Source organism: Schistocerca americana, chromosome 3 (genome assembly GCF_021461395.2).
Source record: "Schistocerca americana isolate TAMUIC-IGC-003095 chromosome 3, iqSchAmer2.1, whole genome shotgun sequence".
NCBI lineage: Eukaryota > Metazoa > Arthropoda > Insecta > Orthoptera > Acrididae > Schistocerca > Schistocerca americana.
The window spans coordinates 562,120,656-562,139,604 of record NC_060121.1 but is presented as its reverse complement, the minus strand read 5'-3'; the positions used below and the strand labels follow the sequence as shown (position 1 = coordinate 562,139,604).

General features: G+C 37.6%; 1 protein-coding gene across 1 annotated transcript in view; it reads right to left on the bottom strand.

Annotated features, from left to right (window-relative positions):
- The window catches only part of LOC124606222 (BAI1-associated protein 3), a 514,351-nt gene that overhangs the window by 98,746 nt on the left and 396,656 nt on the right, over positions 1-18,949 (bottom strand). The window contains exons 20-21 of the mRNA XM_047138196.1: positions 4,558-4,773; positions 1,394-1,499 (exon numbers count right to left, since the gene is read on the bottom strand). Coding sequence (XP_046994152.1) covers positions 1,394-1,499; positions 4,558-4,773 — 322 coding nt within the window. The remainder of the gene's footprint in view (positions 1-1,393; positions 1,500-4,557; positions 4,774-18,949) is intronic.

The window sequence follows — 18,949 nt, the reverse complement described above, 5'->3', positions numbered from 1 at the left end:
AAGCACTGTTGGCATATCAACAACATTATGAAAAGGGTAGATTGCTAATCTCTGTACAGATGACACACTGAGTTGCAGCAGGCACAATGAAAAGACTGTTCCACACTGAGCTTTTCGCCCAAGCCTTCTTCTGAGAAGAAAACACAAACACAAATTCACAAAAGCAAGCACACTTCACACACACTAGGCTGCTATCTTTGGCTGCAGAATGAAATTCTTGTGTTGAACAAAAGCAGCAGTTCACAGTGGGATGGGGAAGGGGAAATGATAGCAGGGTATGGATGGAGAGAGAGAAGAGTACTGTCTGGTGGACCATGCATGAATCAGATGACAGCAGTGACTGCCAGACGCAGAGTCATGAGGCTGTCAGGGAGGGAGGGGAAAGGGATATGAGAAGTTGAAAAGGAATGGAACAGAGAAGGGGAAAAGATCAGTGAGTATGTTAGCAGAGAGCAGCACACAGTAAGGAAGAGATGGGATGTGAGTTGGAAGGAGGCAATAGGATGGAGAGGCACAGACAGTGGATGGAGAGTGTGGGGGGAGTGGGTTACTGTAGGTTGAAGCCAGGATAATTTTGAGGGTAGAGAATGTGTTGTAAGGATAACTCCCATCTGCAAAGTTCAGAAAACCTGGTAGTGGAGGGAAGAATACGGATGGCCTGGGTTGTGCAGCAGCCATTGAAATCAAGGATGTTATGTTCAGCTGCATGTCGTGCCACAGTGTGATACACTTTGCTCTTGGCCACAGTTTGGTGGTGGCCATTCATCCTGGTGGACAGCTGGTTGGTAGGCATGTCAACATAAAAACCTGTGTAATGATTGCAGCAGAGCTGGTATACGACATGGCTGCTGTCACAGGTGACCCAGTCTTTTTTTGGCTGGCTTTAATTGAACAACTTAGCTTAGTTTAGATAGTCAGCAAATATGGTCTTGCCAGTGCATTTTGAAAAATAAAAAGTGCTGAGTATATGAAATAACACAATGTACATGATTGTGAAATAGGAATCCCTATGACCAATCAACATGTTAAGAAGTATGATCAGTCATTTTTATCATGTTTCAATTTGAAGTACATAAGAAGAAATACAAACACAATGGTAGTCCATATCTTTTTTCTGCCACACATATTCCAGTGAATTTTTAAACACAAATGCACAGTGTGCCAGTATGCTGTAATTTTAAAGGACTTAGAGATCTGTGATGGGTCTCCAATACACCCAGTTTAGTAATTCCTATCTTTCAGTTCCACTGGTCAAATTTTGAAATCTTATATGAAAAATGTACTTTTGCATAGATAATCAGATTGGATGATGATTTTGTAATTTTTCATATGTAGGTAGCTGTCACTTCATAATTTTTAATAGTTATTTTAAGCTGTTTATTGACTGACATACATGATTTCAATTGTTCCAGGGGTAAACCTTTCTGCTCAGCATGGAAGAAATCCACAAGAATTTCCAGTGCTTCATACAGTCGCTCATAGAACATGGGCATTTTGTCCTGCAATCAAACAAATACAATAATATTATGAACTTAGTTAAACAGATACAGTAATATTATGACTTGGTAAAGTATTTCTTTTGCTTTCTTTATAAGTAAGGAATATATTTATTATTCTACTGGTATTTACTGAGGTCTACAAAATAATTTTCTTTTAGCACCTTAAATATTTCAGAGCCAGTTTATTAATATATTGTGATTAAATGGAAGATAATAAAGAAGGAATTATACAGTCTTAACAACCTAAGACAGTCATTGAAATATGACTTAATATGAGTTGAGGATCAGGCCTTTAGTACAGCAAGAACACATTTGCTAGCTGGATTTCTTTTCAGTATTTCTCATGAAGTGAAACATATCTCTGTTTTTATAATGTATTGTTTAGCACTGATTTTTTAATGGTACATTCATGAATGTCTGGAAAATCTCATAAAATATATTGAATCAAGTCTGCCCATTTTTCGGCACTGTAAAGCAGGCTGTTCCTGATCAACTGTCCATATGTGAAATGGTGGATGCCCGTGGATGGTCGCAAGCAAATAGATCTTGTGAGTGGGCACACAGCAATGGGCTAACAAAATGACCATTTAATGATAAGGCAGTTATTAAGGAAATGTGACTGCAACAGGTTGTGGTGAACTGAAAAATTTAAATGAAAGATAAGATACAAATGTTTTATTGAACTGCGAATGTAGGCATTTCTCATTCTTTGCAAGGGATGAAATATTTGGTGTCAGTCACAAAGATGTCACAAGAGGAAGAATGCTCTTCAGTGTTGAATTATAAAGTTAGGGCCTTTCTACATTTTTTTCTTCTATTCAAAATGAAACAGAGATTATTCAGAACAGAATGCTGACCTAAGTACAGAAATAATGTCAACCATATTTTTATGTTGCTTATGAAATTTTTCTACATGTATGTCATCATGTCACCAGGAAACATTCATAGTGTCATAATAGTAACCGTCATTTAGTAGAGTAATATTTTGTAAAGTTGTTACTTTTAACAGCATTTCCAAAGTGAAACTATGCAGGGAAACTGAAATAGTTTCATTTCATTTTTTAATATCATATAGGTCATGAAACATTCACTCAAAATACTGACAGAGTTGCAGAAAGTGCTGGCAATGAAGTCTGAAAAGGTAATTGTACTGATAAAGGCACGTAAAGCAGCAGAAATAGTTTAAGACTGAACAGCATATCTCTGGCGTTCTGAGCTACAATAACTGGCAAAAAAGCTACATTGTAGGAACATTTTGTGCATCTGTAGTCATCTTATTTTCATGACATTTGACTCATTTTACACCTTGCCTTGAGCCAATAAAATACTGATTTTGTTCCAGTGCAATTTTTGAAACTTCAATTATTTATTTTTACCTCTGTAATCATGTTTTGTATACATTTGTAATGATTGCTTCCTGGCACTGTTTTCTAATCTGACAGTGAATTCACAGGTACTTATGCTGAATTAAAACTTTTAAGTTAGTTATTTCTCCTACAAATTGGTATGTATGAGGGAATGCATACAGTATAACATAGCATAGCTTAAAACAGGCTCTCGGCTCTTAGTTGATTGTCATTTTGCAGGGGATGTTGACACAATAAACAAGAAACAATGCATAGAAAGTGTATCATAATAATTAAATATTGATTTTGCACAAGTGATTGAACAAGTTCTTATTTATGAACATCCCACAAATTTTCAGCATTACACACACATTATATGTGAGGCTTGTTCAGAAGGTAAGTGTACTGTGACCATAATGGACTGTATTGTTTACTTTTTGAGGATTGGCAACAATGAGTGGTAGAGGGGGGGATTCCATGACCGGAGCAAGCATCACAGGAACACATTAGTATGGAAACTTCTCATGCTGTTATCCACTTCCTACTCACAGAAGGAATAGCACTTACAGAAATTTTTTCGCGAATCACAACAGTTTATAGCAAAGGTGTTATGAGCAAAATGAGTGTGTTTAAGTTGTGTGGGGAGTGTAGTGGAGGCACAATAAATCTTCATGATGAACAGAGGAGACCTTCCACTCTGACTGATGAAATGGTGCAAAAATCCAAGGAACTGTTCATAAGACTGCAAACTGACAGGGGATGAAATTTATGCAATGTTTCCACAACTCTCTGGAACTCTCTTGTGTGAGACAACCACAAAAAAACGTTGGGATGATGGGAAAAAAGTGCACAAGACGGGTCCCAGAACACTGGCAGTGCAGCACAAGTAAAACTGAGTCAATACTGGCTGCGAGTTCCTCCAGCAACTTGAACTGGAAGGTGGGATTTTCTGTGCTCTACTGTGACTGGAGACAAAACATGGGTGGCTCATTACATGCGTGAGACAAAAAGACAGTCATCACAGTGGCATCACACCAATTCTCCATCTGCCAAAAAATTTAAAACCACAATTTGAGGCAAAAACATCATGGCCTCAGTGTTTAGGGACCAAAAAGGTATAATTGCCAATTTATGCCTCAGGACAAGACCACCAATGCAGAATGATATTGTGGGAATCCTTTTCTTTCTCTCTCTTAAGTAGCATTCAAAATGAAAGGAAGAGATGCTGACAAGAGGAGAGACAGCCCATCCTCATACAGTCTTAGCATCCAAGTTGCTCTTGAACTCATTATGTTGGGATGTTTTGAACCACCCCCAGTATTCCTGACTTGTCGCCTTCAGATTGTCATCTTTTCACTTCCCTGAATTCCACGTCAGTAGAATTAAATTTTGAACCAACAAGCAGGCATAGAAAGAGGTTCTGAAGTGGGGAAGAAGCTGGTGGGAGAATTGTTTTAGGAGAGCATAAAGAATCCTGTGCCATGATTCCCCACATGCATTGAAAGGGATGGCGATTATTTGGACAAAAAATTATGAAAAAGTGTATAAGCTATATCCTGTAAATTTTTTCATATACACTTATTCTAAAAGAATATAAAAATCTAGTACACTTACTATCTGAACATGCCTCATATATAGGCTTGCTATTTGCATATTTTTACTTTTTGTATGCATATAAAGACTATAGAAATGAAACTCTCAATTAAGCACACCCCGGCACTGCCATCCATCTGCTGACCCAGCTCTAGCAATGACACCTGCCACACATCAGACAACAGTCGCTCAAAATTACGTGGCAGAAGTGCTGCATTAAGGGCAACAAGATGTGCATCAAGGTATTCCAGTAGTGGTGAAATGGCTTCAGAAGCTGGTAAGGAGTCTGGTGACCATGCCAGATGAAATGTTGCTTTCTTCAGGGCTGGCCGCATCTGTACGGAAAAAAAAAAAAAAAACATATTACAGACACTGTTAGTTACAACTGCAAAGAGTAAAGAAAAATGCACCTTTAATCGGAACAATGATTCTTATACCTAAATAATAATCTTCAAAGTGTTGGAAACAAAAGCTAGTTCAGCAGGTTCTCACATCAAAATGGACAGAACAGTAGAGTTAAAACCATTGTAGAATTGATGAACAAGAGAAGAGATGTTATAGAACTATTAATCATGAAGGCAGAAAAAACAAGGCCATTAGAAATGGTGGTGAGCAGTGCAGTACCTGATTAACAGAATGTGATTGAATCCACAGAATGTGGGTTGAATCCCTAACATCTTGTGTGGTGAGGGCATGTAACACTATGTTTATAACTGTCTCTCGGATGACAATGTTGAAGTCAGTGATTCTTTTGGGGTCACTTAATAACTGTAACATATTTATTTGCACCTGTGTTACCCTTTCTCTTCCTTTGATTTCTGTAATAGTCCATAATAACCCAAACACAGAACTAAGAACTCAGTACAAGCACTAATGTCAGGAGTCTGTAAAAAGTAGTTACTCATTTGTCACACTATTTAGAGGAAACATAAAAGCCTTACTCCAACACTACACACAATGAATATGCATCAAGATTTATCACAGCGTTCAGGTTTGGACAAATAAGTAAAAAAAAAAAAAAAACAGGCTGAATGATGGATAACTATGAACTTGATGGACGTTAAAATAGTGTATGAAAAATTTCTGCCAAGACTGTTGTTCATTTACACCAGCTATTAGCATGTTACTTTTTGAGTAGCCAGCACTCTAGTTCTGAACTAATAGAAGTCAGAAGACTTTAGGTCATTAATGTTTTGACTCCTGCCACAGCCAGTGTCAGCAAACAAATGATACTGTGTCTGCCGACACTAGAGTAGTCACTGCTCATTTCTTTTTCTTCAAATGAATGATGAAGCTCTTCCTGGTCCACCATGTGAGCTACTTATGATTCCTCAGAAGAGGACAATTAATACTTGCATTCTCATAAATGCTAAAAATAAAAAAAGAAGCCAGAATGTGTAATCGTAACAGCTGTACATGTAAGGAAGGCACTGTTCTTCTGCCTAATGGAGTCTACGTACAATGGAGTATGTTTCATATGTTCCCTCCAGTCCCTTTGACACAAGGTCCAAGAAAAATTACATACACAGCAGAAACGTTCATATATGCAAAACAATAATACAAGGATAAATAAAAATACTGGTGAAAATAGGGGAATACCAGCACTCCAAATTCTAGTACCTCAACAAAAAATTAAATGAGAATAAGGAACATTTTTGGCATGGTGTATTACAGGACAAATGTTTTTATCACGACCTGTGTTCTTAAGCTGTGACAAGATATATTAAAATTGATAGACTGTGGCAATGGATGATCAATTTACTATAGATGCCTTCTTGCTCTCTGCAGAAAGACAGGTATGGCAGGACACCTGTGCGGATCCATAGAGAAATGTTTTGAACTGTAAATGGAAGGCTGCAGATCTGTGTGAACTCAAATAGGCCCTGTAACTGGACATATTTAATGTTACATAAATTAGCATCATCAGTCTTATTCCTGGTCTGTCAAACCTCATATTTCTAGCTAGCAAATTGGAATTTGGTCCTGATGTCAGCTGATAGTTTGTGTAGTGCATACAGTGTTATGAAACATTGTATGTATTATATGTAAAGTGTTTGCAGTGACTGGGAGTGAGAAATGAGTAAACAGTGAGGCATTAGCCTTTTACATTATTGAATAACTTACTAGTAAAACACTATTGCACATTAGTGATAAACTAAATGAGGTAGCAATGTTCTAAACGGAGTAGCCTTCTATTTCAGAGTGTGGAGGCTCCAATCTTCATCCAGCCATCCTGATTTAAGTTTCCTGTGGTTTCTATAAATTATTTCAGGCGAGTGCTGGAATGGATTTTATTGTTAGGCCACGACTGACTACCTGTCATATCCTTATCGTGCTAGACCTGTAACTATGTAAATGTCTGTATATGTAATTTACTTTATTTTTTTGTTCTTAAATTTTAATACCAAGACATGCCCAATATCCTTGCAAAAGAAGTCTATCAATGAATAAAACAACTGTTACATTGACTACTACTACTATTACTACTACTACTACTTCACAACAAATTCCTGTGAAGCACAAGAATATGTCTGCGCTGAACTCCTTGTCTACTGTTACTGAATTAATCAATATTAAGGAAATGATTCACAGCATAATGTTTAATAAACAGTCATGACCTAATATGCCACATATTGCTCCATAGTAATTTTAGCAGTCTTCTTTTAATATAGTATGTGACCTCTGCAAATTAATCCCTTTACTTAGATGCCTTGGATATTTATCACGGCTTCAGTTTTTGAGATCATATTCCTGTTGAAAATTCAAGAAGAAATAATAATTTAACTACCAATCTGAATATAATGCTTCAAGGTGTGCTGCATGGAATGTGGGTAGGAATTAGGATTGCTGTCTAGTGTGCTGTGGGCTTCCATTAAAAATGTGATCACATGTAAATTTTTGTTATTTAGTATTTAAAATTTCTGGAAGGTTCTCAAAATTTCTCACATTTGTACTATTTGCATATTCTGGAATAGCCCATGTTTGTGTAAACAGTAGCACTCTCTAACCAGGAGGCAGCTGTGCATTAATGTCTGTATTAAAATTGCTTTCAGTTCTAAGTGTTGTACTTAACTGATGATCCTACTTTTGGATTTGGACTTGATTCTGGTTATGACATAACATTGTTTGGTGGAGAAACCTAGCAGTTCAAAATATCTACATTGGTTCCAGTTGGGTAATGCAAAAGCATTCACATACACAAACAAGAACTGGAATACAAGCAGTACATTGTTCCCAAGGTCCATGTGTATTCAGGAGTACCAATGTATGCCAAAACATCAGTCAACATCAGGCACCCATCAGTGTATTCCAGAGATGTTGATCAGAACCTGATGAAATGGATGAGGAGATTTGACCAAGTTACCAAATACAACAGGTGGGATCACATGATGTTTTTGGCAAATGTGTTCCTTTACTTGAACGGCACAACCTAGCAGTGCTTCAACAATGAAATGGAGAAGCTCAAAAGCTGGGACAGACTCCAGGTTGAAATGAAGAAGTGGAAGAACAACTGAAGAACAGGGCCATATTTCACATTCAGAATGTTTTTTCACTATACCTCACCGTGAAACCGAATATGACAGAAGTTGACAAAATCACATATTTCATGAAAGTAGTCACAGAAGACATGTACTAAGCCCTTTTGGTAAGGGATGTTACAGAAACTGCGGATTTGATCAAGAGCTGCCGGGGCATTGGGGAAATGCTATGTTCAACTCCTGAATGTGGTCTCTACTGCTGTTGTGGGGGTCACCATGATCTCGCCTCTCTCATATGCCAAGTAGTATGAGAAAAGATGCAGCAATTTATAGCAGCTAGAAATATCAGACAGGGTATGCAAGAGATAGCAGCCCTGAATGTCAACTCCAGATGTTGGGAGATAATAGAGAATGTAGAAGAAGAAATGTGTTGATCTTCAGCATTAATCTCCACCACCTGTTGAATGCATCATGAAGAATGGACTTGACTAACTTGTACTTATGCAGCAGCTGCAAAATGATATTCCACCATCTGACAAACACAGGTATATCTAACTCTTCTGCCAAGTGCAACAAACCCATAGAAGAACAGATATTTGGAGGATGAAGGATAAACTGCTGGTATCTTTCCACTGTGGGGCCATGAATACACTGTACGCTACTGCAGAGAAAAACGACAAGTGTTTGATCACTATCACACCACAAGAGATCAACTATCACAACAGTTCTATTCATACCTGTCACCTATAGATGATTAATATCAACCTGGATTAGGATGCTCACCAATTTGACATAACCATTTCCCATCACCATACAGAGGTAGCAGCCACTCACTTAGCCACTGACTTGAGGAAAACTGAGGTGACCATCTCTGGAGCTGAGGACATCACAGATGAAAATCCTCCATGAACAATGGTCACCAAGACACCAGGAAATCTCATCAATGGCGTCTTCAAAAGCCACACAGGTACTAGTCAATACAGGGGCTTCTTTTCCTATAATGTTGAATGCTTGTCATTGCCAAGTGAAGAAGACTATGTTCGGTAACAAAAGATTGAGCTGAAGATCACAAACATGAAATACATCCAGGAAACTTGAACATGTGTTGCAAGAATAACATCAATGAAAGAACACAGTCCTTTGATATTGTCTCTTCAAGATAATGTGGTCATAGCATTATTCTCAGGTGGAACTTCTTGCATGCATCATGCACAATCATAATCTGAGGAAGATCAGAGCTCCAGACTGACAAATCTACTACAGTAACCATAAGTTCCAGTTGTCAATCAAGATGCTCAATTAAACTGTGGAGCTTTCATCAATTGCAAAAAGCTATTCAGGTTCAAAAAAGAAATCTACTCAGGCTCACAAAAGAAATCTACTTGCAAATAACAGTCATGTAGGAGCTAAAAGAGAACTCTCATATGTTAATTGTCATGAGCAGCCATAACTCATTCCTAAAGGTATGTGCTTGGGAACAGCCACACCAGCCCATGGTGTGTAGCTTGTAACAGGACACCCTTCTATAGCATTACTTTTCCTCAAAAGTAGTTGTCAATGCCAGAATTATTTTTCGAATTTTAGGGAAGGTCACTATTATCACAGTTGCTTTTCTGAAAACTTTCATATAATTTTATGCACAGTATGTTGTATTTCAAGCTAAAATTTACAAAAAGAATTACTTTATAAAATGTTTTAGTCTTGATGTTATAATCAAGAAGTACTAGTTCTGAATGTACAGTTAAAATTACTTTTTTGGAAACATTTGAAATTACTAACTATTTCTATTATTAATTACACAATACTGTACTGGTTACTATGTTTATTTCTGGATTCATTTATGAAATAATAATTGAAATTAATAATGTAACTGAAATGTGCAGAAATTCATTTGTTAAGAAAAATAGTGAACCCTTTGGAATATGGTGTGAGTGTGAGAGCATTAAGCATGCTGCTGTTGTGACCAGATGTATTTGTGCAAACAATGTAATTTTGGCTTTGTTAATGTGAAAAATCAAAAGACTGTATGCTGTACTAAAATCTGAGAAAATACATTAACATACAAAAAAGTTCTGCAACACCAATCTTCAAATTTATTTAGATCAATCCAACTGTGACGACCTTAAATGTGACATTTTCAGCTTCAAGAATCAGACTCCTAGACAAGAAGAACTGGAGTCAACTCTACATGATGAGCTAAGTAAACTAGAAAGTTTCTTGTAATCTCTGCTCCATGCAAACCTTCATAAAAGACTAATGTGGACAATATATCTAAAAATAAAGATGCAGTAACTTACCAAACGAAAGCGTTGGTATGTTGATAGGAGACAATAAAAAACACACAAACACACACACAGATTTCAAGCTTTCACAATCCACGGTTGCTTCATCAGGAAAGAGGGAAGGAGAGGGAAAGAGAAAAGAATGTGGGTTTTAATGGAGAGGGTAAGGAGTCATTCCAATCCCGGGAGTGGAAAGACTTACCTTAGGGGGAAAAAGGGAGAGGTATAATAGATGGAATTAGGAAGGAAGGGGTAGACTACAAGCTCAGTGCCATTGATGAAGAATCATACTTTGCTACAACTACAGACAAGTCAGTGGAGTAAGCTACTATCAACATGCCAATAGGATCTGACCTAACTCAGAAGCAATGTCAGCTAGTGTTAGCCATTCTGCACCAATTTTCCGATGCTTTCAAATCTGGACCGGGGGGGATGACAGACCAAGAAGCCTATAGTAAAGCATAATATCAACACCAGGGATAAACCACCAATTTGCAAACACTAGTTTAGAATGTCACCAACTGAATGACAGAGAATCTGGGAAGACATGGAGAAGATGCTTTATGGTGACACCATCGAACTTTCAGATAATCCTTGATCCTCTCCTGTGGACCTTGTGAGAGAGAAGGATGGCCAACACCCTTGATTGCTTGATAGGAGCACAATATTTCTCGGCTATGGACAAGCAGCAGGCTACTGGCAAATTAAGAATGGTGAGGCTCACCAGGAAAAGACTGCATTCACAACACACAATGGCCTCTATGAGTTCAAAGTTATGCTGCTTGGATTCTATTATGGTCCAGCTACCTTTGAGCATACAATGGACACCTTGCTTCATTGCCCACATAATAAAAATTTTGTGGCTCTTTGTTAATGGTGATGGCATCCATTCTAATCCAGACACAAAATAATTACAGTCACAGATGTTATGAGTCTTCAGCACAATCATGATGTGAGAAGTTTTCTCAGAATGTGTTTGTAGTACCAGTGATTTATAAAAGACTTTCGTGCCAAGGGACATCCCTTGCAAGAACTACTGTAGGGAGATGCCAAATTTTCTTGAAATGAGGTGCAGATGTCTTTCATTGCTCTTTTGGAGGCGCTAACATCTCCTACAGTTCTAGCATTGTATAACAAGAATGTTAAGACAAAACTTCACACTGAAGCTAACAGTTTTGGTATAGTGGCAGTTTGAAACAGAGCATCTCCAGTCTGCTCTAGTTACACCCCTACTAATAATGTTTTTTTTCTCTCTTCTGTTATTTTTGGTTCTGATTTTATGTAACCCACATATTTGATGTTGCCTTGAATATATCCATTTCTTATTTAGACCAGATTTAAGTCTACCTGACTGCAAAAATATAATTAGTTTTGTTTAAAACCATAATCGTCATCACCATCATCATATCATCGGCATAAGTCTTTGCCTTCTGTAGAAGATTATTCCATTCTTTCCTGTTTAGTGGTGAACTCCTCCAATTCTGAATTCCAGTTTTCCTCATGTCCTCTCTGACATCTCTCTCCCACCTTAGCTTTCATCTTCCTGCTCTCCAGGTTCCCTCAGGCACTGCACTAAATATCTTCTTATGCATTCTGTCATTTGTTATCAGTACCTACCGTCCGTGGTTGACACAATTTTCTTCCACTGGACCGAGATTTTGTCTCAAGATCTTTCTTTCAAATATGTCCAGTTGCCTTTCATTAAGTGTCATTAATCTCCATGTTTCAGCACCTTTTGTTAGCATCAGCCTTATTTATTTTCTGAGGCCACGGTAGCACTTATTGGTGGATAGTATTTATTTTTGAATTTTAGAGCCAACATTATTCTTACAGTTTACTTCTGACCCAACTTATATGAACCAATTTCTATGGATGAGGGTTCATTTGAATAGTCCCTTTTCGCTACAGGCATATACTTAGTTTTTCCTTTTTTATCTGTAGGTTCATCTTTCTAGCAGCTTCTTTCATTGATCTTGGTTTTCTTGCAATTATATTAATATCATCTGCACATACCAGTACCTGAAATGATTTATACAGGATAGTCCCTATTGTATTGATGCCTGCATCTCTTACAACCTTTTCCATTGTTTGTGATCACAGACTTGATTATATATCATGTATTTTAATTTGATGTTTTCCATAGTAGCTTTCACTAAGGCAATCAGTTTATTAGGAATGCTTAACTCGTCCATTGCTGTATACAGCTCTCTTCTGTCAATACTGTCACAGGTTGATATGAAGACTATAAAGAGATGATATGTATCAATCCCAATAACTTTGCATTTTTCTAGTATTTGCTGTATTGTGAAGATCTGATCAACAGCAGATCTTCCTCGATGAAACCCACAATGATAGTCACCAACAGCATTTTCAACTTAGGGTGAAAGCCTATTAAAAAGGATGTTGGAGGATATTTTATAAGCTGTAGGTAATAGGCAAATTCTCCAGTAGTTAGAGCACCCCACAGTGTCACCTTTCTTGTGTATTTGGCATATGATACCTATGTTCCAATCTCAGGGATACTTTCATCTTCCAAATCTTAACTACAAGCTTGTGAACATGTTTGACAGATTCCTTTCCTGCATTTTTAATGAGTTCTGCTTGTATTAGACCCATTCCCAGGGCCTTCTTATTCTTCAATTTCTTGAAGGCCACTTCTACTTCCTCAGCATTGGTACTGGTTCCTCTGTTCCCAAGTTCCTTGTATTTACAGAGGATAAGATTCCTTGGTTCCCAGGTGTACCAACGCTCACAAGTTCATCACAGCACAAAAAGAAAAAGAGAGAGAATGAAAGGAAAGAAACAGAAGAAATGGAACAACTGAAAGGGATGAACTAAGTGAGAGACTTAATCAGAAGTTAAATAAGAGCTGGAAGGATTTCCAGCCAAGGGTGAATTTATGTAGGAATACAGATTGTTCAACTATGAGTAGTGATGAAGCAATATGTAGAACATGGATGGGCAACCGGCACCCTGCAGGCCGGATCCGCCCTGTGATTGATTTCAGTCTGGCCTGCGGACGTTATCTGCAGGAGAAGACAAGTTGCTCACTCCACCCAAGAAGCACTTTTGGGTATTCCTGCCAATGCTCAGCTAGTCTCGGCACAGGTTTGCAACTCATGATGCAGACCAGTGAAAGTCTTGCTTAAAGACTGGCCAAACAGAGCACAGCCTGGTGACAAGTCTCAGACTGTGCTGGATGTTCAAGATAAGAGAAGCCACACATGCAAGTGCTGGCCTCAGTGACTGGCTGTTGCTGCGTCAGCTATCATTGTGGAACTGGCTGACACCTCATTAGCAACTTGCATGTGTAGTGCAGTACAGAGCTGCCTCCCACTGCTGCTGCAGCACAGGAGTCAAATGTGCATGTTATTTCCTGCCTGTGTCTGTTGTACACATTGATAGAGCGCAAACGCTTGTAGTAGGAAACAATGCCATTAAAATTACCAACTGCCCACAAAATGTACTGACTTCAACAGCAGCAGCTGCTGCTGCACAAGTTAGTTCTCTGCTGTCAGTTTGCACATGAAGTTCTGTGCTAATTGTTTCGAGGAAAGTAGATGCTGAATGTCATCTATTCCAGATCAAATGGACTGAGGATTACTTCTTCTTGATGTACAACAATAAACCTGTTTGCTTGTTGTGTAGTGAATCATTATCTGTTGTGAAAGAATATAACATGAAAAGGCGCTTTTCTATGAAACACACAGCTGTACAACAGCTTACAGGGCAACTAGGGAAAGACAGAATTACGTTATTAATTTCCAATTTGGAAAAGCAACAGCGAATGTTCCCCATATCAAGGACACACTGTGACAATTTGGTTAAAGCTGGTTTTATAGTGAGCAGAAGCATTGCCAAGTCATTACAGCTTTTTTTCTGAAGGCAAATTCAAAAAGCAATGCCTCTTGGACATCACTGATGTACTGTGTCATGATAAAAAAAGTATTTGAACAAATAATTCTGTTGCAACAAACCATGGTACGATGAACTGAGATGATGGCTGTTGACATTAAAAAAAGTTTGTGTGACCGTGCTGCCACATTTGAAGCATTTTCCATTACTTTGGACAAGAGCACTGATACATTGGACACAGCTCAATTAGTGATTTTTGTTTGAAGTGTAGATGTGGATTTCAAAACAGTGGCAGAATTACGGATATTAGAAGTAATCACTACTAGTGAAGATGTTTTTCATGAAGTTGAAAAAAATCATTGATACCTTCAACCTGCAGTGGAGTCAACTCACTGGAGTTTTTTCTGATGGGGCACCTGCAATGGTCAGTTCACAAAAAGATTTTATCTTTTGAAGTAAATATTGACAAAGAAAGTTTAACAATTCTTCACTGCATTATTCACCAACAAAATTTGTGTGCTAAATCAATTAAAATGAAACATGTCATGGACGTGGTTACCATGGGCATCAATTTCATTAAGTCCCACACACTAAATCACCACCAATTCAATCAGTATTTGTATGATCTGTGCTCTGAATATGCAGATTTAGCTTACCATTGTGAAGTGAGATGGTTGAATAAGTGCAAAATGCTAAAACATTTCTATGATCTTTGACAAGGAATAGAAGATTTTATGGCTATCAAAGGGAAACCACTGGCTGAAATAAATGATCCCCAACGGATTTGTGATTTCACATTCATGGTTGACATCACATCTCATTTAAATGACTTAAATTACAAACTCCAGAAATGAGGGCAGTTAATTCACAAATTACATAGCCATCTGAAACCTTTTCTGGCAAAGATCCACTTGTGGGAAATGCAGATGAACGCTGGAAACTGTTACCACTTTCCTACATTGTCAACTCATGAAAATGTTGATTATGTTACTTATGCTCATGAGCTGAAATCATTATTAATGCAATTTACCACAAGGTCTTCTGATTTCAGGAATGCAGACAGCATGTTTGTTATATTTGCTAACCAAATAATTTGTGATGTAGAAAAGGCCACAGAAAATCTTCAGATAGAACTTATTGAACTTAAGGACAATTTGTCTTTAAAATCTAAATTTGAAGAAATAAACCTGGTCAAATTTTATAAAACTTATGTGACTGAAAAGAAATATTCGCAACTGAGATTATTTACAAGAAGGAAAATTTATCTTTTTGGAAGCACATATATGTGTGAACAATTCTTTTTTTCTCTTATGAAAACAAATAAATGCAACACACATGCAAGGTTAACAGAAGACAATCTGGAATATACCTTAAGACTCAGTTTCAATGACCTAAATCCAGATATCAACGATCTTGTGTTAAAAATTCAAACTCAGAGCTTACATTAAGCTGCTGTTGAATATTTTTTAAAAGCAGTAAAGCGCTGTCTATATATTTGTTAAGTGTCACTTCTCAGCTTTCCTAATGGCTGCTGGCAAAATTTGTGTCCAGCATATTGGATTTAGACAAAGTCTCCATGATTCACATGGGTTTCTATGCAATCACATGATCTTCAAGTTTTGTTTTGGGGTATGGGTTATCATGATGAATTTAAGGAACCAAGACATTGAGTTAAAGTACGGTGTGAAAATAAATGTAAACATCCAAAGATGGGGTCTCATGTATTGTCACAGTCATGGACAAAATTCCACCTTATTTGCTGGGCAAGCTGCCGTCAAGCCAGGTGAGTTTCCTTTTGGCTGTATTGCCGAATTTTTGTATTTCACTATGTATGATAATATTCATGTTCTCTTGAAAAGCTTAGGGGTGAGTCTAAATATATTATCTGCAAATCTGCATGTCACAGATGTCTTCAAACTTATGCATGACAGGTGCAGCTATCACATCACATCAGTACTGTCTTTTTATTGACTGTCCAGTCATTTATGTGAGAATTCCGGCCTTTTTGTGCCATGTAAACAACATATGATTCATGCGTACCATTAACAATGATACAAATTTCACATGGAAGTCAGGAAGCCCTCAAATGATGAATACTATTGTCAATATGTTAATATAATGAACGTCTGAGGGTGAGTGTTATCTTATTGTTATTACTACAAATATCAAGGAACAGTACTGATGCCATCCGAAACATTCTCAGTATTACCAACATGAACTGAGTGTGTGAGGACAATTATTATCAGTTTGACAAATTGCCATTCTGTTTACATGTTTACAGTTCTTTCTCATACAAACACTAATTCTTGTCTAATGCGGATCCATTAGAACATGGCAGCTGTTGAAAATGTGGGTAATTTATAAAGAATTAGCTGCAACCAGCTATTTTTATAGGGATTTATTTCTCCAAGATGATATTTCAAGACGCCTGGCATCCTATCTTCACATAATTTCATTCATTTACACGTCAGGAGCATAGTTTCTTTACTAATGGTGTTGCAGGATTTTCCAATGTGATTTTTAAGCCAATTATCACAAAAAGTCATAGACAAAGACAAACTGTTTATGACACACAAATAAATGAAAATCTGAAGATCGGGTGAATATAAACTTACATTCAACAGTGCTATTTTGGAGTTATAGTTGGTGGGCATGGCTTGTTGAGAAAGGGGTGTCATTCATATCAATCCATTACCATGTAAACATTAACACCACAGACCCACTAGTTCTGACTTCATGTGTTAGGAGCACTGTTGTCATGTCATGTGACAAAGTGGCCTACATGCTGAAATACGTATGTGAACCTGGCCTGCTGGTCACCAAAGGTTGCCCATGCCTAATGTAAAAGATGGGCTTAACACTTTGTTTATTATAAATTATGCTTAATTACAAAATTCTACTACAGAGACTGGGTACAATATGTTTGTCTATCCTCTTCTGGAGTACTCTGGGTGTGGGATGTGCCTCAGATAGGATTGAGGATGGATACTGAAAAAGTTCACAGAAGGGCATCTCATTTTGTATTATCATGAGACTGGGGAGAGAGAGATACAGGTATGATAAGCAAACTAGGCTGGCAGTCCTTATAAAAAAGGTGTGTTTCATTGTGGAAGGACCTTCTTGTGAAATTTCTATCACCATCTTTCTCCTCCAAATGCAAAAATATTTTGTTGCTGTCCACCTACAAAGAGAGGAGTGATCATCATATTAATAAGAGAACTAAGTGCTTACACAGAAAGATTTAAATGCTGATTTTTTTCCTGCATTCTTTTTTTGAGTGTGATGTTAGCGAAATAATTTGAAGGTGACTTGATGAACCCTCTGCCAGCACTTAATTGTAAATTACAGAGTAATCATGTAGATGTAGATGTACATACTAGTAAAACATTTTGAAGTAATAGACAGATTTGAAATGATGACACCAGTCACTGTAAAGACTGGCATTTCATGTTTTCATTAAATTAGTTAAAATTTTGTGGAACTAATTAACTTACAAGGTAAGTTTGGAAGTAACCACATTTTCCATTGCAGATTTTGACTCTGTACTTGTAGCTTATGACCTTTGCTATTATACTTTGGCCAATCTCATGTTTATGCACAAGATGGCATACTTCATTAATTGATTAGCCATTAAGCCATTATTGAGGCTCAAGAAATTCCAAGACTCCTTGTAGAATATATCATTTTGAAACATGGAGGACCCTGTTTGATGGTCTCTGATCTGATCTTATTTATATTGCGAGATCACCAACATGATAACAATGGCCTACTACCCACAGACAAATGGCTTCACAGAACCCTTTAATAAGAAATTGGCAGACATGCTCTCAGTGTATGTTGATGTTGATAAGAGATATTGGACTACAATCAATACTGACAGTCATAACATTTGCATATATCAAAGTTAAGCACTATATGACACATTTCACATTGTTCTTTCTGCTCCACAGTCCCAATGCTGAAATGACAATGGATACACTGTTCCTAGTCTGCCATATGACACTTAGGGTAACTACATGTCAGCACCAGGACGAAGAAGCTAGGCAGCTGGTTTCTGTGTGGTCCATAGATGCCCAGGATAAGAGGTGCAAGGTCAATAGCACCAAGTACTGGCGAGAGAGATACAACCTGGGAAACTTGGTATTAGTTATCGGTGTGGAAAGGAGGACTTTTGGAAAAGTTACTAAAATGCTAGTTTGGGCTGTCACTTGTCACTTGTTGGACATCACAAACAGAGTCAAGGATTATGACCCTTTATCAAGAAGACAAAAGGGCAGAGAGATCATCAATGCCCTCTACATTAAGTCCTATTTCAGTCCTGAGGCACAGATTGATGATAGGGGCTCCCCATTCGACAATTTCTAGAAATTGTGTCACTGTTTCTTAAGGAGAGGAAGCACTGCTGTGAGCTGGGCCACATGCACTGTGAAATAGCTGTTAGAGTGATTGGCTGCTAAGCTGCATGTCACCAGCCCAAACCCTATCATTAGCAGATATTTGTTATTTAGTATTTATCATTTCTGGAATGTTCTCAAAATTTCTAATGTTTGCATACTCTGCAATATTTAATGTTTGTACAAACAGAAGCACTCTCCACCCACAAGACAGTTCTGTTCTATCTGTATGCTGGTGTCCATAAGAAACCTGTTTTCGGTGTTAACTGCTGTAGATCAGTGATGACTCACCTTTTGGATTTGGTCTTGATTGTGATTGCTATGTGACAATATTATGCAAATGAGTGTTGATTGCAGTAAAGTGTTGAAACTGTACTACACGAAAGAGTTCCACATTGCCAGTTGCCTAGTAGTTAAGTAGTCATCATGCCCTATTACACAGAACACCCTGCAGCATTTATGGAAAAACTGCCTCAACAGTAAATGAGACAAAATTTTTAG